The following is a 27,721-nucleotide window of genomic DNA, read 5'->3' as shown; positions in this document are numbered from 1 at the left end:
TGACACACATGCACACCTTTTTAAATCAATCAGGTAAACACACACACACACATGCACTCAGTGCATCTATAATTCAATATAGATGTAGGTACACTTCTTGACTGTGGCATGGCGCCATCATCAGAGACACACACACACACACACACACACACACACAACTAACAACACCACCTCTCCCACATCTCCCTCCCTGCTCTCCTCTCCAACCCTATCGTTCGTTATTTTCCGTCTCCTTCTCCACCTCCACCTCTTCTCACACTCTCATTAGCTGCTGCTCCGTCCGCCTTAAAAAATAAAACAGGAAGCTTCTCACAACTCACCAGTCATTATATATCACCGGTGCTCACAGACCAAACACAAACACACACACACACACATGCAATTCATCAGAAGGAAGACAGAAAAAACTAACGAATGTCGGCGTCTCCAAACCGAGACGCACTCTTTATGTAGCGAATCTCTTTTGAGTCTGTACTTGGTCTGTAGAAGTAGAGGTTGGTTTCTCAAGGGTGGGCTCTCACCAAATTAGACTTAAGGGAGTCCTGATGGCCATGTAGCATGGCCACTTCTTTCCCCTGCTTTATTAAGCCCGTCTCCACTGCAGCACTGACTCTGGCGCCCTCGATGCGCTGCTCCCTTAGCCAGGCCCTCCTCCATCACCTGACCTCTCCTGTCTGTCCGAGCCGGGCTTCGGGTTTCATGCGGTTGGCCTCTCCAGCAGACAGTCTCGCTCTCTTTCACCCTTTGCCTCTCTCCCCTATGACTCTCGCTCTCCTGCAGAGTACAATGTCAGCGGGGCAGACTCGACCGTATTGACCGACGTTTGCCTCTCTCTTCCTCTCCCCCCCCCTCAGGATCCTGCCTTCGTCGGCGGACCGCTTCCTGCTGAAGAACCTGGTGTCGGGCGTGGACTACAACCTGTGCGTGCTGGCCATCTTCGACGACAGCGTGACGTCCCTGGCCGCCACCAAGGTGCTGGGCTGCGCCACCTTCGCCACGCAGGACGTGTACCCGGCGTGCCGCTCGCTGCAGGCGCACTTCCTGGGCGGCACGCTGACCATCCTGGTGGGCGGCGTCGTTGTGGTGACGCTGCTGGTGTTCACCGTGGCGCTGATGGTGCGCCACCGGGTGTGCAACCACGGCGACCACCTGCTGTGCCACGACGGCAACAGCGAGGCGGCCGCCGGGATGTGCTGCCAGTCGGGCGGCGGCCTCGGGGACAAGGGCGGGAACTGCGGGGGCGTGGGCGGGGGCGTGGGCGGCGGCGGGTTCTACCAGTCCAACGGCTCCGGGGACGTGATGATGGTGGTGCTGCCCAACGGGCTGCCGGCCAGCTGCGGCGGCGGCGGGGACAAGCAGATGGAGAAGGACAAGGAGAGCACCGAGGCCGCCGGTCCGCTGCCCCCCAAGATGCCCCCCAAGCCGCGGCCCAAGGCCAAGGTCAACTTCGACCAGTTCATGTCCACCGGCGGCGGCGTGGTCACCGCGACGATCGGCTCGGGCGACAAGCTGGCGCTGGTGGTGCGGCAGCGGAAGCTGGAGCGCGTGCCGCCGTACACGCCCGAGATGGAGCGCACGCCGCTCTACTACGCCCCCTCGCCGCCCACCACCCTGCCCCGCCCGTCCCGGGACCGGCCCAGCCCGCGGCTGGAGCGCCAGCTCACCAACCGGGCCAGCTTCTCCCTCACCGTGCCGCTCAGGGACGCCGGCCTGGCCGAGTGGCAGCTGGCGCACCCGCAGCGCGGCGCTGCCGACCGCTGGAACTCCTCGCGGGCCTACCAGAGCCCCACCTCCCCGCCCAGCCCCGCCGCCGCCACCGACTACGGCGCGGCCGCCGACTACGGCGCGGCCGCCGCCAGGCTGAGCCGCCGCCGCCACTCCCTGGACATGGGCTCCTCCGTGGCGCTGGCCACCGCCGACGCCGCCGCCGCCGCCGCCAAGCGCTACGGCGCCGTGCGCTACGCCAAGCGGCTGAGCGTCATCTGGACGCGGCGGAGCCAGTCGCTGCATGGCCTGCTGGTGCACTGCGCCTCCACCACCAGCACCGCCTCGTCCAACGGCAGCGACGAGGTCGGGGGGGGGGGCGGAGACCAGTTCGGGGGCGCGCACCACCAGCTCCAACGGGGCTACATCCACGCCTACAACACGACCAACTCAAACTCCAACGCGGCCAGAGCGGACCCATCGGCAGCCGGCAGGGGAGGGGCCAAGAGGGCGCGAGGGAGGGGAGGGGGGGAGGAGCTGGAGGAAAGTGTGGTGTAAGGAGGACACGAGATGTGAAAGGCCCGACAGAGTTAGCAGCCAGAGGCATGAAGGGTATAGGGCAGTGCAGGGGGATTCAAGGGGCGGTGTGGGGGGAGAGAGGGACAGAGAGGGGGGTCATGAGGACAGTGCTAAAGATAGTGGGAGATTGGATTGGTTAGCCTTGCTCGTCAGGATAAAACAAACGAGAAAATGGAGGATAAGGTGCCATTGAGAGAGTCCTTTTATTCGGCCCCAGGCAATGGCTTGAAATACTAAATAAATAGACGGAAAGACATGACACGTAAGAGCAGTTAACTGCTACGGCTACAAGACAGTCGCAAAATGACTTTCAGAAGTAAAAAGGCACGAAAACAAAAACAAACAGGGCGTTGGTGAGGGAGAATACATCAAATCAAAAAAAAGAATTCAAGGAGTGGACAATATCAATTTGGCAGCAACATAAAAGAGGGCGGTTAGACCGGAGAGAGAGTGTGGTGCGTGTGTGTGCGTGCGTGGGTGAGAGAAAGGGAAAGCATCAGCTTGGATCTGAGTAAAGCTCGTACATTAAAAGAACGAGACACTGGCCAGCTACTGTCTGCTCTCTGGAGTCCCAGCCAGACAACAACAAGGGTTTACAGGGGATCAAAACAACAGGGCAAATAACAACAGGTGGAGAAAGCCCACTTCCTGTCAACAAACATGAAGCTCCTCTGGACCACATCATTTTTGTCAGTTTCGCTTTTTATTTTTTTCTGTCAACCACCGCGGTCGTCAGAAACTCCTTTCCCCTGACGAGCAGCTTGGCGGAGGTTGGGCGCTGCTGTGGGGGTGTTTTCGGATTTTGTTGTTTTCCATGAGGAAGGTAAAAAAGAGCACAAGATCATGGAGGACCATCGATGGTGGACAGGAAGTTAACACAGCCCGGTCTCACTGAGACATCATTAAAGGGGGACCAGAGATTTGGATTACCGAGGAATCTATATGGATTATACGGCCTAAGACCCCGCCCTGTTTCTGATTGGACAAGGTGAGCCGGCCATGGATTGAACAATCGACGGAACAAAATAATGTGTTTGTGTGTGTGTACGTGAACGCGTGTATGCAACAAATCCATTGGGGTTTTGATCACCCCGTCGGAGTGGAATTGTACTTCCCGTTTTCTGGATAAAATGAGTATCGTGAATCTTGATCATGACAAAAACGGCCAACCAGTGAGTTGCTGATGGATGTATGGCGAGCCACCAAAGGGATTCATGCAAGGAGAAGAACTGTTCACTGCCAGGGAATACAAAAAAAAGGATGTATATCAGTTCTGGCCCTGCGCTTCGGTTCACCAAGTATTCGGAAAAAAACGGCCAGACGACGCAAGGAGGCGGATTCCAACCACAACCATTTTTGTGACATCACTAATTCCATTGTGCCATGTGACTTCATTCGTTCATCCCCACTCTGGAGACGCTGAGCGACAACACTTGAAGGAACTAATGGTGAGCTTCGGGGGGGAAGAGCTCTCACGGGGACCTGGAGAGACTTCGCTAAGGGGACACATGAGCAAAGAGCACACAAAAGTATTCATAGTTATATATACGAATATAAGCAAAAACAAACTGGAAAAAAAAATCGACGTTACATGTCTGGCTATGTGTTTTTCTGTTGTTCTTTTCTGGTTTATGGAGGAATGTTAGAATCCAATAAAAATGTGAGGAAAAAAATGCAATCATCCATGATTAGAAGAGAAAATATTGATTATATATAAATAAAAAGAACAAAAAATACCAGAATACAGTATATTTTTCTGTTTAAGTTAAAGGGCCCCAACACCCAGGTGAGGGGACTGTGAATCCATTCAAAGCCATTTCAAAATCGGCCATACCTTGTGACTTGATGATATCACAAGTGGTTGGTTGAACCTAGGTGTATGATGGATAGATAAGCCTAACGCCTCATGCCCACAAAGGACTCAGAAGGCGTGTGGCTGACGGATGGGGGAGCTTTCCTGGGTTGTCAGAGCCCGAGTAGTGTCACAGTGCTTAAATTTGCATACGTGATTTGATTGGATGACGGATCCGTCGCTGCCGAAAGAGTTGAACATTTTTCAACTTTTTGACGGAGCCTTCAGTGCACGGATCCACAATGCCTTGCGCGTCCGTCCCCATTCAAAGTCAATGGGGATCAGTCAACGGACGGAGGCAGTGAGCACGAGGCGTAACAGTGGCTAAAGTCCACAGGGTAGGCTTGTAGATCTCTTTGTACACAGACACATGCTGGTAAGATCGGTGCCCTTTAGACAACGCAAGGTTCTCCTCAGACTCAGCAAGCAATCCCCTTCGGCTATATGACGCCTTAGGTATTCCAAACATACCCGCTCCGTGAGTCAGAGACATTCCAAAGGCCTTCTGGGCTTCTCACAGATCAAAGTGCACGGTTTATACATAGCATGTGCATAGGCCTATATAAAATGCCTTGTTTTTGGGGCCCAACGCAATAATATTTCACAGGTGAACGTTTAACCCCGGCGATCAACGTCCTTAAACATGAAAGGTACGAAACTCCCGCAGGAAGCCATCGCATCTCGGACGGACGGAACTGCTGCATTCATTTATGACTGTTCCAGATAAACGTGTTTGAAGAAACACGACCTTGTGAGTCCGTTTATTAAGAAATGAGAGCAGGCTTCCGTCACAGAGGGACAGAGGGAGAGAGGGACAGAGGGAGAGAGGGGGAGAGAGAGAGAGAGAGAGAGAGAGAGAGAATGTGTTGCAGAAGCAAAAAAGAGCAAGACCACTTCCTCCCACAATGGCATTCTGTGCGTCTTATGTAATTATGGCTCATCGTGAGGGGCTCCTCTTGCCTGAAGGCTTTAGGACTTCTTAATTCCTGTGTATATGCTAGTTGCCGCCTGGATATGTACACATTTGAACTCAATTACCCGTTTAAATCTGCACTTCATTATGGTAATAGCACAAGAGACAGTCAAAGCCCTTAGCAAGATAAATAATGGTTTTGGCCTGGTTGATGGAACTACTGCACTGAGAAAAAAGCACTGTTTGTGATTCATATCCTGGTCAAAAGTTGAACAGAGTGGGTTCGACCCATCCTGAAACCTCTGTGCTGCCTTGGTCAGAAGCAGAGAAACTAGGTGGACTTTATTCCACTGAAAGCGTTAAACATGCATGGACTCAATATATGCATGTGCCCAAGTACTCGACGATGCGCAAGTGAAAGAGGAACAGAAAGCAAAAGTAATTATCAAGTCACAATTCCTGGCTGGGTTTGCGTAGTTAATTAGAGTGTAATTGGTGAGATTAGCATCACCTGATAACATTACCGTGATGATCGCACCGGCTTAAAGGGATCACTGGAACCCTAAAGTAGACGTCAGAGTCCAACCACGACTGTGTGATTCTGTGTTGGCTCGAATTTGTTCTCGCTTGAGTGTGTGTGGTTCAGCTCCTGTGTATGCGGTCTAGACCAACCGAAGAGATAGGGACCCCCAGCTTAGCGGCCCCTATCCGATAGGGTGCCAGGCTGATGGAGACCCAGACCCAGGGCCACTACCCACAGCAGGACCATGGACTCACACCCCTGAGCTAATCTTGCTAAGAGAGGCAGGCAGACACGACTAATCGCACAAGATGGGAGGGCGAAGGGGGTAGGAGAGAATCGTGACTTATGTATACTGTAAATCCCCCAAAATATGGGAGAGAGAGAGAAAGTGGGCGCTGATGAAAGGAGGAAGGAAAAAAGGAGAGGCAGACAGCGACAGAACGCCATTGTGATTAGATTTGATACAATGTGTGTCATTTCTGTGGATTCTCCTGTGTGTGTGTTTGTGTGTGCGTGTGTGTTGTGAGTGTGCGTGTGTATTCTAGCATAATGTGCTGTCACACCTTATCTCCCAGACCAGCATAAAAATGCTTTAGCCCACACACATACACATAAACACACAGGTGAAATAAGGCGAAGCGCGACACACACACACACACACACACACACACACACACACCTGGACAGCAGAAACGAATATCCTCGTGGTGACTCCACAAACCTCAGTGTGAAAGCTGGAGTGTGTCTGAAGCGTTGGAGCAAATTAAAGATGAAGGATTTGAGGGTGAAAGACATGCTGTTCTCCGTCTGGGCCCCGTCGTTACCCCCAGCGTGGGAGGGCCGTTCCCAGACCCCGGGCCACGGTACCTGATGTAGGGTTTAATGTGGTCGGCGTCAATCTACCTGCAGGCATCCTCGTAAAGCGTGCTGAATGATGAATCAGTGGTGAATGTAAATATATATGTAATGCAGTACAGACATGTTCGCACCACCACGGCAGAGGAGATGGAAGAGCTGAAGCCGTGTGTGGTTGTGAGGCTTTTTTGTGTGCAAGTGCATGCGTGTGTGTGTGTTTCTTAGCCGTGCGCGTGTGTGTATGTGTGCGTGTGTACGTGTGTGTGTGTGTGCGCGTTCACACGCGTGTCTGGTGGGTGTGTGCTAGCATAATGGGCTGTGTCGGCGGCTTCAGGCCAAACTCTGTCCCACTTTGACTAATTAGAATAATGCTCAGCGATGTGTAAACGCACACCAGACAAACACAACTCACCTCTTGTATGAGTCAATATGAGTCAACACAGGCACCCACACCCGCGCACAAACACCTACCTCACCTGGCAACACTACGACTGCGGATGCGCGCGTGCGTGTGCGCGTGTACATCCTGCGTTTGAGAGGGCCCCCCTTGGTGCGTGCCACCATCTGGGGTGTCAGCTCCGTTCCTGGAGCAGACACCCCAAAATGTCTGCCCACTGCCTGGGTGACGAATGTGCCGTGGCGAGGTGCCTGAACACCGCCTCGAGGGGGGCTGCCAGGACGGCAGCATAAGCTGGAGTCCGGACTGGGCATGACTGTGCCGTGCTACCCGCACCCTGGGCGTTGTGGTGCTAGCAGGTTGGGAAACGATGAGCATTGACTGCTCCTAAACGGGGTGATATAGTGCAGCCGCATAGCAGCTCTGGGTCTGAACCGCAGCGTGAGCGGGCTGCCTGGAGATTAGGCCACTCTAAGTGTATTCTGGTTTAAAGAGGGAGTGATGCCAGAGCTCAGAGTTGAGTTAAGCACACAGAGGGGGAGAGAGGGCGAGAGAGAGAGGGCGAGCAAGAGAGAAAGAGCGAGAGAGAACGGTCGAGAGCGAGAGAGAGAGAGCGAGCGAGAGACATAGCCAGAGAGGGAGCGAGACAGAGTGGAAGAGAGAGACAGAGAGAGCGAGCACAAGACTCACAGAAAACCACCCCACCGAATACCGAAACTAATGGGAGACCCAGCCTCATTGGGAGTCAGCCCATCAATACGTATTCTCTTCATGCCGTCTCCGTCTTCTCTGGGGCCCTTTTCAGTCCGGCTCACCCCATCCCCCCCACCCATCAGCCCGTCGTCCTCCGTGTTTGCCACCACTCCGCCTTGCCATCAATTTATTCTCTCATTCCGTCCGGTTTATTGTCATTTCCTGCCAGACTCGGTGGCGTTCGTCCTTCCCCCCCCCCACCCCGCCCCGTGCTTCAGCAAGTCCCCCCTCCTCTCCCTCTACCCTCCTTTCAAGACGTTATGTGTCCCCTCGCCGGGCCCTCTAGCCCTCTCCGTGGGCCCCTGTTTTATATTGATATTGGAGGCTGTCTACTCGTGTACCATTGAGTCGTCTTCTGAATAGGAAAATCTGTGCCGTCCTCTCTCCATACTACTAAAACACAGACACACACACACACACACACACTATCAGACACTTGAGCACTGATACACACATACTGATTCCCATGCACAGACAGACACACGTACAGGCAGTCTCTCTCCCTCGTTTCTCAGTGTTTAATATTGATAGTCTTCCAGCGGGCCCTCACTCCCTCAGCCTGATGCGTTCTGACATCCAGAGCTCTGCTCCCCGCCACACAACCACAACAGCACACACCCCCTAGCCACTACTGGCCCAATGACACAGTGGTGGTCACGGCGGCCTCGTAGGAGGGCGGTCTGGGGTTCACACCCCGGTGGGATTGGGGGGGGGGACCATCCTGTGCGGAGTTTGCACGTACTCCGTTCTCCTCCCCCCACCACAAACCACGCACGGCAGTGGTCCCTGCCCTGCCCATGAGCAAGGCAAAGCACCTCACCTGGAGGCGCCTCCCGGGAGCCGCACTTTGGCAAGCTGCCCCCTGCTTCCGAGCACGGGACGGGTTGAATGCAGAGGACGTATTCCCCATTGGATAGATAAAGTATGTCATAATGTATTATCACATACACACACACACACACACACACACACACTCAGATTTGAACAGATTAAAAAAAAAGGAAGAGGAGAACTGTTCCTGCGTGGTGCTGTTGCTGGCAGGGAGGGGATGGGGAGGAGGGAGGGGGGAGAAGGATAGGAGAACATGGTGTACTGCAGAAGGAGGACAAAATGAAGCGGTCGAAGGGGGAAGCAGAAGCACTTAAACACACCGCTGCTGCAGGCGTCGCGTCGCCCCCCTCTCGCCGCGACCCCGCTGCACTGACCCGCGGCGGTCTCTGTGGCGTTCAGGAGCTAAAGCCACAAAACACGCTTTCACTGGCATGGCCAAGACTTCCTCCTCAATCCTTTAGTCTGAAACCTGTCGTAAAGCATTTCGCTCTCTCCATGTCCTTCGATGTGTGTGTGTGTGTGTGTGTGTGTGTGTGTGTGTGTGTGTGTGTGTGTGTGTGTGTGTGTGTGTGTGTGTGTGTGTGTGTGTGTGTGTGTGTGTGTGTGTGTGTGTGTGTGTGTGTGTGTGTGTGTGTAAGGGTGTGTGTGTGTGTACGTGTGTGTCTGGCCTGTGTGTGTGTTTGTGTGTCTCGCCTGTGTGTAGGTGTGTGTGTGTAGGTGTGTGTGTGTGTGTAGGTGTGTGTGTGTGTGTGTGTGTGTGTGTGTCACGCCTGTCTGTATGTGTGTCTCGCCTGCCTGCTTGCCTGCCTTCTTGTGTGTGCACACACATATACACCCTCCCCTAAGAGTAATAATTCCCAAATAATTCAAAAAAATTTGCAGAAAAGTAATATATTTGACACATTTATACAATAAAGAAAGGTGAAGCAATCTATATGTGATTTCTTCCTGGAGAAACTCATTACGCGGCTTTGCCAACAGTGCTCAGGTTATTCCCTTTAGGGTGGGCTGCATATGGGGGATACCGGCTCAGAGATGAGGGAAAATGGCAACCGGGGCCACCTTCCACCCATTGTACGACATTATTAGTAGTAAAACAAAAAACACATGATATTAACGCGTAGGGAGAAATATGATTTGATTCCTCGCAATACGGACGGTGCAGAACAGAATGGAAACATGTGACGCGTTTGGGGTGATTCAATTGGTTGATATTTCTAGGGCTGCCAGCAGATGAAAGTGTTGCGATGAAAGGATCTTAGTTTTAGAGGGAATTCCATGTAAAATGAGAATATGGATATTTTAACAAGATTCTTATTCTCATTACTACTTACTGCTGAATGGGTGAATGGGAAGACTAAAACAAGTTGGCAAAGTCCATAACTCAAATAGTCTTTGAGAAAAGTTGAGAACGCTCTCCCTGGCGCCAACCTAATTATCGTCATCATTCTCTCTTCATCGTGTCCAAGTCCTAATTCACAATAGGCATTGGATTCTGAATTTCCACCCCCCCGCTCTCTCCCTCTCTCTCATCACATGGTCAATTGGCAGCCTCCCCATCGTTCTCTCCTCTCCCACTGTGTCATTACTTCTCCTCTCCCTCCCTCCCTGTCTACATGGAGCCCTTCTGCCCTTGATCATCACTCCGCTCTCATTCAATTCGTTCACACCCCTCTGTCTGGCTGGTCCCCCCCCACCTCCTTCTTCTTCTTCTTCTTCTCCACCCTGGGGGAGAACCATGAACCACACCATCTGCTCCTAATGTCCCAGCAGGCACCTTCATTTGAGGGTGCAGCAGAAGACGTCTTTGTTCCCCCATGTTCCCAGGGAGAGATATACATGTACTTTTGTAAAAAAAAAACAAAGGAAAAGTTGTAACATGAACACTAGCAATGTCTTGCAGAGCTCGTCTCACTTGTGGGGTGTGATGGCGCATATCCATGTTACATCAAGGGTATTAGCCCCGGGAAAAAAAATGGAGGAGAACAAAGCTATCCCCCTGGGATTTCAATTGGACGGGGCCGGGAATTGACTCCAACATGGGAGCGGCCCGATGTGCCGGTCTCTATTGGTGTACGCTGTGAGAGTGAGAACCAGCCAGGATGTGAGGCGGTCCGTTTTCTAATTTCACGGTGTGTTTACAGGGAGGTAAAGGAGGCAGTGGTGCCTCCCAGGTTGTATAGGAGGAGGGCAGCGGGTGCATTCCACCCTCTCCCAGCATTCAGGTCGACAGAAAAATGGATCTGATTTGATCGACTATATGTGTTATTTAATCATTAGCCTCGCCCAGTTAAAAAACACAATGAGCAGCGTTGAAAAGCCGCGGATCCACTTGCATCTCGGCGCTGACATGCGCGTTTACCGAGGCGGTTGTACTCGCCACGCGCCCAATTAGCCACAGCAGCAGCCACAGATTTGGCTGGAGAGAAGAAAGGATCGAGCCCGATTCATAATGTATAATATACATTCACACATGGCAGACTACAGTAATCACGTGCAGCTGCTCAACTGCTGACTCTGCCCCTGGGCCCCGTAGCTTGCCGTCGGCCTAAACCCGGCACCTTCGCCGAGGGGAGCCGATTTAGCTGGTGAACCCGTGACCTGAGCTTATGGAAATATGATAACGCCGAGGTCCGGCAAGGAACCCAATTTGGTCGGCTGCTGTTAACGAACAGGGGGTCTCCGAGGGGCCCTCTGATCTGACTGGAGAGAGAGAGAGGGAGAACGAGGGCGAGAGAGTGAGAAAGCGAGAGAGAGAAAGAGAGCGAGAGAAACCTAGCACTCGCCACCACACCAAAATACAAGAGTAAGCGTTTTCAACCAAGCCTCTCGCTGAGGCTTGGCGGATTATTAGCAGGAAGAGTTCTGTGTGTGTTCTGCTGAGTTTTGTGAGCCCTTTGGTGCGCGGGTTCTTGGCAGCGAGCGAACGAAGCCCCTTCACGCGGGACTAAACATCTCGACGTGCTGGAAGCCCTCTGTCGAGCAAAGGGAGGCTGAACACAGAGCAGGAGGGGAGGGAAGCCGCTTTAGGATTGCTACGCGACTCGGCCATTGCTTAACACCTGGCGCTACAGTCCTAGCCAAGATCCCCTGAGCAAGGCCTGCCTCGAAATGAGAAGTAGAGATGTGCAGACGTTGGCCTCAGCTAGAGCTGAACTTTCAGAGCTAAACTTTTTTTTGTTAAGTGAGACACTTTTTAGGAGCCTTTATTTTTAGTCAAAATTATTCAAGGTGGTCCCAATTTATTTTTGCCTATGTCGGTCCTTCGACAAGGATGAGACATACAACCAAATTTATTTGAATATATGAAGAATTTAAATATTTGAATTAAGCATTGCCACCATTAAACTATTCAGCAGCATTACTGAAAATGATGTCTAACGGTGTGGTGATACTGTTGGGCGCCATATTCAAACTGTATTATCTTGTCAATTGGCAAAGTATTTTTTGGCAAAACTAACAAAAGCAATTCATGGTGGCGGGCCTTATTGAACGCCACCATCTTAGCAAGTATTGTGAGTCTCATTGTCAGATTGGGATGACAGTAAGCCCTCGCAGGAAGAAAGCTGTGGGGCAATGCGACTGCGGGATGTAGACGATCGGACTTGCAGTCTGAGATGACGGGAGGTCTGACGTGTCCCTCAACTCAGTGAGTGGTTTGAGGGAGGCCGCTGTGTGATGGAGGGCACCTGTCTTATGACCTGTCATACTGGCTTAAGATAAATAACTGACAGGGGGAAAGGTGGTCTTTGTGCAGTAGCCTTCACAAAAGGATGTGTACAGGTTTCATGCCACCAAGTGACTTACAGCAAATTGCAACAGAAAATATCCAGTACTGCTAATCTTTGGCTGTTTGATCCACATGAACAGAGTGTGTGCTTTGACAAAAACCCTTCTGCGCTCTTACAATATTGAGTGTGTGAATAGATGGGATGAGTCAGCATGTTGGCGTGTGCGCACGTGTGTTGGCGCGTGCGCACACGTATGTCTGTATGCGTGTGGGTGTCAGTGTGTGTGCGCCTGTATGTGTTTGTGCGCCTGTATGTGTTTGCTCCTGTGTGTTTGTGTGTGTGTGTGTTTGCGCCTGTATGCGCGCATCTGTATGTTATAAGAGGGAGGTCAACTCTGCCAGCTACAGTGTTTATTCCTCTTGACGTTAGCCGCTTTGTCTCTTCAGCAGCACAATGGAAGGAACCGCGTTCGTTTCTGTTGGTGCCTCCGCCCCCACCTCGCCGCCGCTGTCATAACCCGCCGGCGAAACAAAAGGGAACGCAAACTATTCACCGCAATTTCCTCAAAGCCCTCGCCAACCTGCCGCGCTTAGCGCACAATGGCGTCTAATCGCCCGCCTCCGGATTGCGTGGCGGGGTCGACCCCGGTGCCAGCTAGCAAAAGGGCCTCGGCTAAAAGCGGCAACATGGCCGCCGCTACCGGGAATCTCCGGTCGCTAAGAGAATCAAGTGGACATTTCAACATCTGCAGGCCAGCGTGATTCCCCTGAAAGAGGAAGTTCTGGAAACACACACAGACCGGTTAACCTTGCTAACTCCATTGAACACCAGCTGTCAAATACCGGGTGGGAGGGTAGGGAGGGAGGACAGGGTAGGGAGGGGGGACAGGGTAGGGAGGGGGGACAGGGTAGGGAGGGGGGACAGGGTGGGACAGGGTGGGAGGGGGGGGGGGACAGGTTGGGAGGGGGGAGGGGGGGGTGACCCTGATCCAGTGGGCTTGGCAGGAGATTGGACCTGTTAGAATTCTGCCTGGCTGCTGCAGAGGCATACTGAATACAATTAAACCTTTCAACTGTGCAGATGGCATAGTGGGAGAGCTCAGCGTAGCTAACACACACGCACACAGACACACACACACACACCCCGACACACACGCACACAGACCGACTCAAACACACACAGACCGACTCAAACACACACAGACCGACTCAAACACACACAGACCGACTCAAACACACACAGACCGACTCACACACACACACACACACACACACACACACACTGCCTTATGACTCAATGCATGAGGATAAAAGTAGCTACTTTTAGAAGAAAACTCTCCTGAAGATCAGTGGGATAACATAAAAATCACATGGGCTATGAGGATTAGCATGGGCTAATCAGAATCACAGGCTAGGACCGGATAATACGCCGTGGAATGCAACGGCGCGACGATGACTCATGCAAACGAATGACATTACACATATTTATACATAGCCCAGTGGAGATGATTACATACAATAATTTATTTATTTCAACGGCGGTAGAAAACGGAACATCGTGAGCATTTGTGCGACGTGACTCATGACCGTAGTTAAACACCACTACGGGACTGCCACTCACAACACGGCCTCCGCCCTCGGAGAACAACTGTAAAATGTCACCATCGGACCACATTGCCCGTCGATGCGTCGTCACCTCCGACAAAGTACATCGGCGTAGCGTTGGCCCCACGTACGGCTACCGCGGCGCACCGACACGGTAACAAATGCACCGCGCCCCATAGCACATTTAATTACACAGCAGCCGCGTAAAATAATAGAATGCCATCGAGCAAGAGGGAAACGGCAGAGAAATGAACCACTGATGCAGAGAGGGAGAGAGATAGAGAGAAAGGCAGAGAGAGAATGCAGATAAGGTAGAGAGGGATCAACATCGGGGGATAGCGAGAGAACGAGGTGGGGAGGGATGAAGGGAATGAGCGAGACAAAAGATTTAGGTTACCAGAAACACGAGAAGAGTGTCACAGAAACAGAACATTCACCCGAGAATGGATGACGAGCAGGCGGCCTGTGCTTCAGTCGTGTTCAACTCTACCCCCCCCCCCCCTCCTTCGTCGTCCACTTCTCTCTCTCACTCACTTCACAATGGCTTTAATTGCTCTCTTTTTTGTCCTCCTGTATTTCAACCGCACACAAAACCCCGGCATTAAGAGCGCTTCAATGGTATTTCACAACGGACAGGGACCAGGCCGATGCCTGACCCCCTGGCACACGGGGGTCTTTCACACAATGCCCACCCTCCTACTCCGCGGGGAGCTTAACAATCTCTTGCAAAAGGAAAGCGAAAGTGAAAATGAAAGCGAATGCATGGCAGGGGGATAGTAACGCATACACCGTGCCACATATGGAGTAATGATGACTGTGATGTAGTGTAGCAGCACAAAGGGCTAATTCTCAGTCATTATTTGTAATTGTATACATGGTATCCCCTGGCATTGTATCCAATGCCAGGGGAAGGCACAAAAAAAAAATGGGCTGGGTACTTAAACCTTCCAGAGGGGCCCACTGGCTTCGTTTTGGTACATGAAGGGCCAGCCTTTGGACAGTTTAATTGAAACATGAAGCCCATTGTGCTGATTTGGTAGACATGAACGATTGATTGACAATAGGCTATTGCAAGCCCAGAAGGCCAAGGTCCTTCAAACAGAAGTTTCTGTTTGAAAATGTTGACTTTTTTACAGCTGTACGTGTCAAACTGGTAAACCCTGAGGTGACAATTAAAAGAGCATTTCCATAAAAAAATCAATTTAAATGCAGCACTTTTAATTTAGCCTACATTTAGACAATAGACTGATATTCGCTATTGCATGGTTCACTGATGAAACACATTGTATTACGTTATTATGCATTATGTATTATGCTCTCTGAATACACCTGCTTGTGTAACTGTTTTGACTTGTGTAGCTACCTCAACCAACCATTACAGTACAGCCCTGAATCACTTAACAAAGAAAGCATTAGGGAAATAAGTCTTACAATTTATGAATAAACTCATTGTCTTGTACATCAACACATTAATTAAAATTAATTAATAAATATTGTGAAACTGGTACTAACCTGTGAGAAGGAATTATCACTGGGAGGTGTTTATAAATGACACTATGAGGCATGAATACCATTGCCTAATGCCTACACATGTTTTTTAGCCCAAATGGGAACAATTGAGAGGGTCACCACTCATTGTACGCCCCCCCCAAGCCTGGTTCCATGTCTGATGTTAAAACAGCAGAGGACAGATGTTCATCAGCAGTGACGCTTTCTCACTGGCGAATGAAAGAGGAGAGAACCCCAGCTCCTGTTCTTGCTCAATCTTGGCAAAGTCAGCGAAACACCGGTTTGGTTTTCCTTTCAGGCTGTCTTGGGCCGGCCTGAGACGAGGTCCTGTCCCGTCCCGGCCCCTGTCTTTCCTACGCCCTTCACGTAGCATGTTAGCCAACAAGCTACCACCAGAGGGGACCTTATGCTTGCCCCGTTTCATTGATGGATTGTCTTTGTTGTAACTCTGACAGAAATGTGGATGTAAAAATGGACATGGGATGTAAAACATCAGCCCCGATGGATGGAAAGAAAGCCGGTGTAGACTGTAGAATGTTTCCCACCGGGCGGCCATTAGCTACACCCCCCTTTGTTAACAGGTGAAGCCCCACAATGGAGGCCGCCAGCGTTGCATGACCGTGACTGCCTAGGCAACGATAGAAATGATGAGGGCGCTATCGTATTTAAACCCTGAGCCAGTTAATACCTTTGGGTCTTGAGTTAAGGGCTGGCTATTACCATTTGAAAAACATGCAGATTGAATGATATTTCAAGCATTTGTTGAAAACCTTTTAACACCTATGCAATGAGCTGTGTTTGGTTATTAGGCAGACAATGGTATCCAAAGAGACAGGATATTTTCAGATCCTTGTTGTTAAGGAGCAGGGCTAGAGGACGGGCCAATGGGGACCAAACCCAGAACCTTTTGGCCTGGAGTCAAACACCCAAGCTACCACCATGCCCCCCACTCCCTCCCCCCCGTCTAAATATGAAAGGTTAACCAAGATTCAATTTTCAGTTAGTGTTAAGCAACCAAGGAACTTAAATGTGTAATGAATATGGCTGTGGTGACTGGTAATTCATTAACTCGTTTTCTAACCACCAGTTGGGAGGACAGAAGAGCTGCTGTCGGAAATGCTGTTTTAATCAATGCAAGGCAGCAGTATTCCAGCTCTTATTTGTTTGCACATTGGACAAAGTAAACTCCCCAATGCACAGGTCAATCATAGGATTAAAATGCTCAGGGTTGTTTTTGCACCCACAAAAATGTATCAAAAGAACACAAATAAAACTGAGAACCCCACTCTGCATACTGAACAGTGTATCCTACGGCAGAATCCCTCCACACTAGAAGCAGACTAGGGCGGGGGGAGACACTATAAACACTGGGCTCGGGAGCAAGGGAAGAAGAAGAGAGCAAGGGAAGAAGAGATGTAACAGAGAGGAACGTGGAGAAATGTAGCAGTCCTCTTTAGCTCGGCCAAACAACACTCCTGCGGCTAAAATATTGTTCTTTGGAGCTGTGGTGTGGGCGTATTCTCACGAGCCACGCTGAATATTAAGCCTGTTTGCGAGGGCCTTGGAAATGAAACAGACACAAACAAAGTGCATTGTGTGCATAATTCGTCCAGTTTGTGTTCTCCAGGAAACAGAATGGCTCCCAGTTCCCACCTTTCCAACTCCCCTTTTGCATATTATCTCAGGCTTTTTGTCACTATCATGAACTGCAACACTGAATACAACTCCAACTGCCGACGCCGGAAACAGTAATCCGCTTTGGACCGGTTTTCATAACGGTTAGCAGTTTTCACAAATTTGACTCCCGTCACCCTTATCTCGTCTTTATATTCGTGAATACATTGCTCTGCTAACGCCCATAGCCGTGGGATCAGGATGTCCGATAACACTTTAATAAATAAATTAGATCGAGCATTAGCTAGCAAGAAATTCTTGCTAAGGGCAGGCTGTAGATAAACTCATTAGAATTACAAATTTGTCTTTGCTTTCAATTAGTTATTGAGGCAGCCATACCAACGATGTTGCCTTAGTCGTATATCATTTCCCAGCTTTTGTCTTCCAATATTCATTCTCATTTATATATAATTTGCTAAACCCCTATAACACCTTCCCATCGCATCTCAATTCATCAAGCTTATAAGTAAAACCAGAAAATGTTTGGCTTTGGTCGGTGACTGGGAAAGTACATCTGTGCAGCTGGATGTTTCCTGTGTGAGTTATTCAATGATGTTGTTTATCGTGCGTATGAAAGGATGCAGTTCAGGCTGAAGACAATGCGTAATAGGGCCCTTTGTTTATAACTACTATAGCACATTCACTCTCCAGCTCTCCAGAAATGTTTGGCGTTCACACACATACGCCTACAGATTATAGTCATGCTGCAGTAGACAGATAAAATGCCATCATGTTTTCATCTGGAGCCACCGCCACCGTCCTGTTCCTATAAACAGAAGACCCAGACCGGATCAGAGCCAGACCAGGACCAGACCAGACCAGAGCTAGACCAGGGCCAGACCAGACCAGGACCAGACCAGAGCTAGACCAGGGCCAGACCAGGACCAGACCAGACCAGAGCTAGACCAGGGCCAGACCAGACCCAGACCAGACCAGAGCTAGACCAGACCAGACCAGACCAGGACCAGACCAGAGCTAGACCAGGGCCAGACCAGACCAGGACCAGACCAGAGCTAGACCAGGGCCAGACCAGACCAGGACCAGACCAGACCAGGACCAGACCAGAGCTAGACCAGGGCCAGACCAGACCAGAGCTAGACCAGGACCAGACCAGACCAGACCAGAGCTAGACCAGGACCAACACCTTTGAGATGTCAGGTTGAAAAGACTGGTCTAGTAGATAGGGTGCAAGATTCATATCCCTCGACAAACATGCACTGAACCACCGCAAGTCCCTTTGGAAGAAGAAATCCCATCTACTCAAACACCGAAGCTAAAGGGGATTAGGGTCTTATTGTGTGTGTGCTCACCTTATCCAATGCATTGCTTGCGTTAAGCGCGGACCCCCTCACAATCAACTAGTAGACTAATGAGACGGAGGGTTCTAGGTAGACAATGTTTGTGTCAGTCGAGGATAAGGATCACCCGCCAGGAACGCCCCACATCACAAACGAACGTCAAAATGAAAAGCAGTCAAGCTGCGGTTGGGTCTTTAGAGAATCGCACATCTCAATAGCAGCCTTTGTTTGAAAGGGTCGTTTTACGTTTTAGAAAGATGTTTTATTGTTTATTAAAAAAGACGTTTCACAGATATTCACGCTTGGATTTACAGATCTGAGGCAGGGTCTTCAGAGACATTGTTTGGTTGGTATTTCTGAAAAACAGGAGATTTAAAGTACCCTGCCCGTAACAATAGCCTGACTAAAAACGCAATGAAGCCGGATAAGTCTAGAGTTATAAAAATGTCCCCAAAGAATATACCATTCAACACAGATGAGAAGTTATCGTTAAATTTTTCTTTGATATGTACCGCCTCCCTAAATAATAACTACAATTAAAAGCAGAAATTAAATATATCAATGGTTAAGATTGAAAAACGAACCAATTGAGCTAAAGACAATTGTTATGGAAAAAAAGAAAAACAACCAAATTACCAAAATTCTTTGTCGGGGACAGTTGTGTTTGTGGTTGTTGAGTGAGCCCCTCAGAACTTCCTGGGTGTGTGAGCAATAAGAGTCATCAAGTAGTCAATGTGTGTGCACAGGGGCGCCAAATAGGCCGATGGACGGGGCCCCGGTCCAGTGTGTGCCCGCCCGTGGGTTGACATTCTTACAACCCACATTATGAACGAGTTTGCGAGGGAAAGTACACTGCGCCATTTCTAATAGAGACAAGACAAATTCATCTTCCTCAATTCTCAAACAATGAACTTCTGTTCCCCTCCGTTAATTACATTTTCCTAAACGAGGTGGCGGCTGAGCGTATCACACACACAACACAAGCGTGAAACATCCTCAACATTTTGGATTTCACACCGGTTTCAAAATAGAGGTGCGACAACAAAAACCAATCAATCAGCAACCGACGAAAAAAACAACCAAACATCTGCGCTCATTGAAAACGGTGACGCAACTCTGCTGGCGTTCAATTCCACCTCGAGTTTAACACCAACCGATTATCGGACACGACATGCTGGGCCAACAAATGCTACGTTCGGAACTCCACCTAGATTTAAACGACCAATACATGCCAAGCTAACAAATGCTACATTCCGATAGCGGGATTAAGTAGAAAGCCAAGGGGTGGCGTCCCTTGAGGAATACACTGCAACCACGGCCAATCTGGATTTCACACCTTCCGCAAGGTCATCTTCAACTCTCTCGCTCCGTCGACCTCCCGCTCTCGCTCTCCGTCCCCACGCTTTTATCAACGACACATTCTCGGGCACGGTATGTTTGACGAGACCGGCTGCCACTGCACACCAGACTGCTTACCGATCCACCCAGTCAGAAGGACCGCACCCAGTACACATTCGGGCGGGAAACATACGCCGAAGCTTGTCTTCGCTGAGGTTTTTTTGGCGAAGAGTTGAGCAGGCGTGGGAAAGATGGTGTGTATGGGAGTGAGAGTAGGAGTGAGAGTGAGAGACAGAGACAGGGCAAAGGAGGAGATACATGGAGATGGGAGTAAAGAGCTGTATAGACTGAGAAGGCGTAAAGGAGAATGACAGGGAGCCGACATGGAAGTCCAATAGATGGAAATGTCATTTGGCATTTGAAGTCCATTCTTCTTATCCTTATTCCATTTGCTTGTTGGAAGTAGCTGTGTGCATTTGTGACCGTTGCTTTCCTTGCACTAGACACAAAACATACCACAATAACAAACACAGCCCAAACGTAATGCTGCACAAACACACACACACCTACAAACCAGAGTAGAAGACGCTCTCCCCTTATTAGTCATTGCATTGTGTGTTGGCAAGCCAATTCCTCCTCTTTCCATTTCCTTTGAATCATTTGGTTCCGCACAATCTTTCTCCCATCCATACCTCCCCCATCCTCCTTTCTGCACTTTTACTGTTGTTGCCAAACTCCCCCGCAGCCACCCACTCTCCCTCCCTCCCCACTCTCTCTTCCCTTGTCAATGATTGTCTTACTTAGTGCTTTACTGAGATCTTTCCTGACACTCTTTTCACTCTCTTTGCCTCTCTCTCTTATCTGCTAACACCCTCACTCTCCCCATAGACACTTATACACACACAAAGTCCCCCTGATAACCTCCAACTGCCCCCCCCCCCCCCTGATAACCTCCAACTGCCCCCCCCCCCCCCCCCCCGTGTGTGTGTGTGTGTGTGTGTGTGTACAGATTCGGCAGATTGTTTTCGTAGAAGGATAAAGGTGGATTCAGGCACTGTTGGCTAAGATGTTTTCCTGCAACTAATCTCTAATTTTGTGTGAGACGCACCGTGGAAAACTCTTAGTTCTTCCATTTTCGATGTGTGCGCACGTGCGTGTCTGTGTGTGTTTGCAATGGCTGTGGTGTGTAAGTTAGCACTGGTAAAGCCGACCGGTTGGTTGGGGACGGCGCTACGTAACAGATTGGGAAGGTGGGCAAATAAGAGAGAGGGCAATAAAAGAGAAAGAAAAAAAGCGAAAGAAAGAAGGGAGAGAGGGAGATTGTTGCTGCACTAAAAATACACTTTTTTAGCAGGTGCCCCTCTTGGTCTGTTTCTGTGTGTGCGTTGCTGTGTGCGCTTGTGTGTGAGTGTGTGTGTTGCTTTGTGCGCTTGCGTGTGTGTGCGTTGCTGTGTGCGCTTTCTGTGTGTTTGTTGGTGTGTGTGTGTGTGCGCTTTCTGTGTGTTTGTGTGTGTGTGTGTGTTGCTGTGTGTATGCACGTGTGTGCGTGTGAGAGATGGGTAGTCCTCCGCTGGGGGACTATGTACCAGCGGGCTTAACAATCTCTCTGTCACTTCTACAAGCAGAGAGAAGCTATTCCAGGGGCCAGACGTCGGCCTGGCCCCAGCCATCCATTTCAGCAGTCAAGCACAACCTCCCCCAAGCTCCCTCACTCTCTACCTCTCCCATACCATCTATCTGTCCCCCGTCGCTCTCTTTCTCTCTCATTCCCTCTGTCGCTATCTCCAACATTCCCTCTCTCCTCTCCCCCATTCCTGTGTCCCTTCTCCGAATATCTCCAGCCCCCCCCCCCCACCTCTCCCTCTGTCTTCCCTCTGCATCTCTCTCCCCCCCTCTGAATCTATCCCTTCCCCATTCTCCCCTCCCTCTGTCTATCTCCCTCTCTCTCCCTAACTCCCTCTCTTCTGTATCTCTCCCTCCCTCACTTCCTTCTCCCTCCCCTCTGCCTCTCTCGCTCTCCATCCATGTAAATATAATGGCTCACCATCTCAGCGGCCCTACTTCCCCTGCTCCTGAAATACTGACAGCGTCAGAGGAAGGCGTCCCATTTCAACACTGCTGTTTTAATCTTCTTCCTTCTCTCTCTCTATGAATAGCATAAAGGAACACACACACACACACACACACACACACACACACACACACACACACACACACACACACACACACACACACACACACACACACACACACACACACACACACACACACACACACACACACACACACCGATTAAAAGGTTAATTGTATGCTTAAAGAGCTTGCCACCGTGTGAAACGAGAGGAGATGATATAAACAGTGCAGCACGCTGCGAACACACACATTAACGCGCAAGCACTGGATAACAGAACTTCCAGCGGCCCTACTTTGGTGTGAACAGGACAGTGACAGAGTGGTATCACAGCGGCGGGCCGTCACCGCCTTCAAAGCCTTCAGCGACTCGGTAAAATTGCTCCAAAAAGTATTATTTATGCAATCAAATGTAACTGTTTCGCTCTTCTGAAGGCCTCTGCAGTGCAGCACAGTAGTAAAGAGACCGCTGGCTCTGGGCTGTCAGCTTCGCTTCAGCTCATGCTTCACATCCCTGCGTGGTTCCAGCCCCGATCCCAATGACGAGCTGTTTATTTAATCTGCATTAAAGAGGTCCCCGTATGGATTGGAAATCGAGCGCGCACCACGAGCTAACAACAGTGCGACCACAGTGTGTACATAGCCAAGTTTATCTCAGGCTCCGCATTGAGCTTCTCTCGTGTCTTTAACGCAGATAACAGAGAGACGCCTCCGCGTTAAGCTAGGATGGGAAGCTAGTTCCCTGAGCTTAGTATCACTACTGGAGGGGGTACCGCTGCCAGTCTGTTGACTTCTCTTCTCTCAACATTGGGCATCTACATTGGGCTAGAGATCATCCCGCCGCAGAGCCAACAATAAAGATGGGATCACACAGGCAGTGGGTGAGAAAAAAATAGGAGGTTGGGATTCAGTGTCTGTCTGTCTGTCTGTCTGTCTGTGTTTAAGAGTGTGTGTGTGTGTGTGTGTGTGTGTGTGTGTGTGTGTGTGTGTGTGTGTGTGTGTGTGTGTGTGTGTGTGTGTGTGTGTGTTTAAGTGTGTGTGTGTGTGTTTAAGTGTGTGTTTAAGTGTGTGCTTGTGTGTCTGTGTGTATTTAAGTGTGTGCTTCTGTGTGCATGTGTGTGCGTGTGTGTGTGTACATATATGCAGGTGGTTCTGTATTCACTGATTAACTAATACGTCTGTCCTGCTGATAAGTAACCAGATGGGAAGATTAATTAATTCTCCAATTCATAGTTTCTTAATTTTTTCACTTTCTTCCACAAAACCCACACACAAACAATCCCAAGCCCACAGACACTCGCACACACAGAGAGACAATCAATTACTTAACCCTATGTTGGCCCACTCCCCTGTTCTCTTCCTCATTCTTTATTATCCCTCTCTCTCTCTCTTCCCCTTGCTCACGGTCTTCCATAGTCTCTCCACACACAGCTAGACACACACACCAATCCAAAGACAGACACACACACCAATCCAAAGACAGACACACACACCAATCCAAAGACACACACACACACACACCAATCCACACACACACACACACACACACACACACACACACACACACACACACACACACACACACACACACACACACACACACACACACACACACACACACACACACACACACACACACACACACACACGTGTGTTTCCAGTCTGTTGGCATTAGGTTTTACCAGCACCGAGAAAAATAAAGTAAAGAACAAGAAGGAGGTCTGAAGGCCAGAGAGACACTATGAAAAACAAACTCCACAAACACGAAGATGGATGGACCCGAGATAGTTATATTATGTGTGCTACCAGATAACCTGACCTTCAACTAATCGGTCGGCCGTCTCAGCGGCGCTATTGTTTGGCTAGCAACGCTGCATCTGTAATTCTCCCACCCAACTCTGCGGTGGATAAATGTATTCATTAATAAATGATAACGAGGTCTACCTGCAGGTGAGCGTTTACAAGATAAGGAAACGCCGGGAGCAGCCGGTAGCAAATGTACCGAACATAGGGCAGATCAGATTAAAACAAACAACTATTACAACTCATTTGGCTAACAATTAGCTTGTTATCTCCGGGCATATCAGCATAAATAACCGGGGCAGAACCTTGCAGGATCTGTTAAGCGAAAGGCTAAGAAAAGCGCTTCACAGGAGCGAGGGATTGAAATAAGGAGTGAGAGAGAGTGAGAGAAAGAGAGTAAATCAAGGGTTGAGACAGAGTAAGGACGAATAGTAGAGAGACACAGACCGCCAGAGAGTCAGACAGACACAAGCAGAGAGGCAGAAAGGCAGAGCAGACAAACAAGAAAGATGGTGAGTTCATGCCACACAGTCGGAGAGAGAGGCAGGAGGAATCAAAGAAAGCGGGATGAAAGTAGAGATCACAGACTTTTGGAGGAGAAAGAGAGCGAGGATGCCTGTTGATATGTCGTTCGCCCCGGAGGGAGGAGAGAGTGCGGGGAAATGGAGTTCTGGGCCAGACAGATGTCTTAGTGAGTTACCCAGTAAACCATGAAGAAGAAGCGGAGGCTCACACAGACACAAACTCCGACACACAGACACACACCACAACACACAGACACACACCACAACACATGAACTAACAAACGCCCGAAGATGAAGGAAGTAGTGATTGTTAATGATAAATTAACAGACAAACATTGAACAGGACGGACACTAACAGAAGTTCATAATAATTTTGCATCAATGAACATCCATTACATTAACAGCAGAAGAGAGACAGAAATGATGAAAGACACACACACACACACATACACTCACACAAGTCACAAACGATCCAACACTCATTTCCATTAATGGCTTTCTATAAAAAGTGAATTTTGAAGAAAAGCATTCAATACAAATTAGACGGTAACAGAAGAGACTGCAGGCTGAGTCACAGGGAAATTAGGACACCGAGAAGAGAGGGGGGATCAAAGCACACGAGGAGGGGAGAAACCAGACATGTGTCAGATGGAGGAACATGTCTGTGATCTAGGAGGTTAAAGCGGAGCAAGAGGCACCACCACACGCAATCTTCAAAGAGAGAGATCTGAACTTGACCAGTCTGATTGGAGGTAGAGATATGGCCACCTAAGGCTACCCTAAAGGCAACTCGGGTGGTGACACGGACGCATGCACACGCACATACACAGTGTTTGAACATGAGAAACATATACAAAGGGATGGCATTCACACAAATGAGAAAATTAGTCTAAGAGAGAACACACACACACACACCCCACACCCACACACACACACACTGCGTGCATGCTCACGAGCGTGTGAAAACCCGCGTCACGCTTCCTCGCCTGCACCCACGCGTGATTGATGTGTATTTCAGTGTGATGGCCCATAACAACTCCTATCCTCATTCTTACACATGCGTATCCATCCAAATACACAAACACACACACACGCACACAGGTGAATCTCACTAAAGGCTGGGTCCCCTCTGTTGTCATTTTCCTTTTACACCCGCTCTACTTCCTGTGACCTTTATGGTCTCTCTACCCTCGCTCTCTCTCCCTCTCACTGCTGGCAGTTCTGTCGCCCCGCCACCCATCTCGGTTTCTCCTCTTTTCACTGCCAGACGCATGACATTATGGCACACACACACACAAACACACACAAGAACTGAACTGAGCTGTCTGAAATGCCCGACTGAATCCTAAACAATGGAAGGAGCTATACACTGTGGCCTGTGTGTTCCATCTCTGGCGTTGCACCATCACATACGGGCCAATCCCAGAGAACCTGGTGTGTCGAGAGACTGCCAAAGTGCACGTGTTTGTATTCTTCTCTCTCTCTGTGTGTGTGTGTGTGTGTGTGTGTGTGTGTGTGTGTGTGTGTGTGTGTGTGTGTGTGTGTGTGTGTGTGTGTGTGTGTGTGTGTGTGTGTGTGTGTGTGTGTGTGTGTGTGTGTGTGTGTGTGTGTGTGTGTGTGTGTGTGTGTGTGTGTGTGTGTGTTCCATGGCTGTATCCACCATCGATATGCTTCATATGGCACAGGGATAGACTGTGGATGTTAGTTAGTTAGTTAGTTTCTTTATTGTCCCCAAGGGGATAATTGTTTTCACAGAGTCAAGTCAAGTTGGTTTCAGGGCAGCATACATTTGAAAAGACATAAGACATGTCCATGTGAACACTATACAACCGCACTGCTATGAACGAGGCTGGGAGTGTTTCTTCTACAGTATGAGTTGCTGATCGTTGGTAATGAAGCAGTTAAAAGTTTTTGTTTGAATTCACCGGCATTTGCAATGGAGGGGAATATCATGTACAGAGACTGAATAGATATTAGAGGCAGTGGATTTCACATTAATATATTGATATGTTAATGAATAACTGGAACTAACTTTTTTTATAGAAAAGTCTTGGATGGTTGAGGAAAGGCGGTTAAAGAACAGAAACAGTTGAACATTAGTTTCACTGATAAACACATTACATTAACTGTTTCAGGCTTAACAGCAGAGCTACGGAATGTCCTTGATACTTCCGTTAAGTTAACCAAGGTAACAGTAGAGTAAGATATAAAAGTGTGCGTCATTTTCAAATACTTTCAATGATCTATATCCACAAAGGGCTTTTAAATGTACATTTTTAATAGAGCTGGACTGAATAGCACCATTGATAACAAAAAAACCTACAAAATGGATATCTTTCCTTCGGATTGATCTCCACACACAGATCCTATCCTGGTTAATCAAATAGCACAAATAGCGAGAAAATAAAAATGGCGGCGCATACATCGGTGTTGTGCTTGATCACAATTCAATCCAAAAAAAACCTGGGAATATTATGGGATTAACACTTTGCCTCCGATGCATATTTACAGCTGACACGTTCGACCTCATTTCGTTCCTTAAAGTCACCACGTGTAAGATTCAGCCCCTCCCAGTTAGAAGCCAGGCGACTTTCAGAATTCAGAAAAAAAAATCAATAACTCAATAGTATTCAATAACTTAAATAATAACTTCTTATTAGAGCTTAGCTTGGCTGCATGGTGTGAGTGGGAGGGGTGTTGAGAGTTTTTTCTTGTTTCTAGTAAGACTCTGGTAAACAAAGAGTTACCGGCTGGCCAGCATTTTTTATTCCTGTCATACATCAGTTATAGGATGTGAATAAATTGTATCTGCGGGCTGTTTGAGAAGTTACACGTTTTGACTTTAACTGTCAGATTATTTTGGTGCGGTAAGTATTTCAGCCTGCCTTTGTTAAAGTCTCCCTCTCCCAGTCTCGCTCTCTCCCCCCCAATACATAATACATTCTGTGGGGAAACCAACAGGAACCCTATCTCTCTACGTATAACATATAGGGGGTGGGAAAAATAATTGATTATTCGATGCATCGCGATTCTGCGTAGAACGATTCCGTCTCGATTCAGGTAAATTAATAATCAGAATTAAAAAAAAAATATATATATATTTATAATTTTTCATTTTTTTTTATTACATTTGTTCGCCGCCTGCAACATTCTGTTGGACAGAGAGGGATAATTTGAGTAGGTTTACAATTATTTAATTTATCTTCAATGTGTATTGGCAAATCTGGCCTGGATGCGATTGCGATTCAGCCTCCGCATAGCATGCACGCAAACTAACAGCCAGACACAAAAACGACGAACAATTTCTTATTCTTATAATTGACTAAGAACAGCGTTTTCTTTGATGACATAGAAAAGAAAGATTAGAAAGAAAAGAAAACTAAATCTGTTTATTTTTTACCTACTTCCATAGTGTGTTGTAATGCAAGCTACATTGATTATTGGATTGTTCATAGAAAGTCATATTTGTGACAAAAGCTTTTTCTCTAATCAAATATAATTAGATAAGGTAATTAATCTGTTGATTTCTTTAATGATTATCACAAAAGTAGGAACTGATCAGTAAACTCTGAGTAGCAAATTCAGATGGATAGATATTTTTTGAAAATCCCGCATGGAAATGTACACAAAAAAAAAATTGCTTCGAGATGCATCAATAATCGTTTTAGAATCTAATCATTGACCTCTGAATCAGAATCGAATC

General features: G+C 48.8%; 2 protein-coding genes across 2 annotated transcripts in view; one reads left to right on the top strand and one right to left on the bottom strand.

The window, feature by feature from the left end:
• The window catches only part of LOC132475466 (leucine-rich repeat and fibronectin type-III domain-containing protein 2-like), a 36,476-nt gene extending 32,457 nt beyond the window's left edge, over nucleotides 1–4,019 (top strand). Inside the window, exon 8 of the mRNA XM_060076619.1 lies at nucleotides 855–4,019. Within this exon, the coding sequence (XP_059932602.1) occupies nucleotides 855–2,262 (1,408 nt within the window). The 3' untranslated portion in view covers nucleotides 2,263–4,019. The remainder of the gene's footprint in view (nucleotides 1–854) is intronic.
• Nucleotides 1–27,721, bottom strand: part of LOC132475417 (pyruvate carboxylase, mitochondrial-like) — a 257,477-nt gene that overhangs the window by 107,110 nt on the left and 122,646 nt on the right. The gene's annotated exons all lie outside the window — the stretch shown is intronic.

Source organism: Gadus macrocephalus, chromosome 17 (assembly GCF_031168955.1).
Source record: "Gadus macrocephalus chromosome 17, ASM3116895v1".
In the NCBI taxonomy this organism is placed as follows: Eukaryota; Metazoa; Chordata; class Actinopteri; order Gadiformes; family Gadidae; genus Gadus; species Gadus macrocephalus.
Note: the sequence above shows the minus strand (reverse complement) of the source record. Positions and strands in the feature narration are given on the sequence as shown.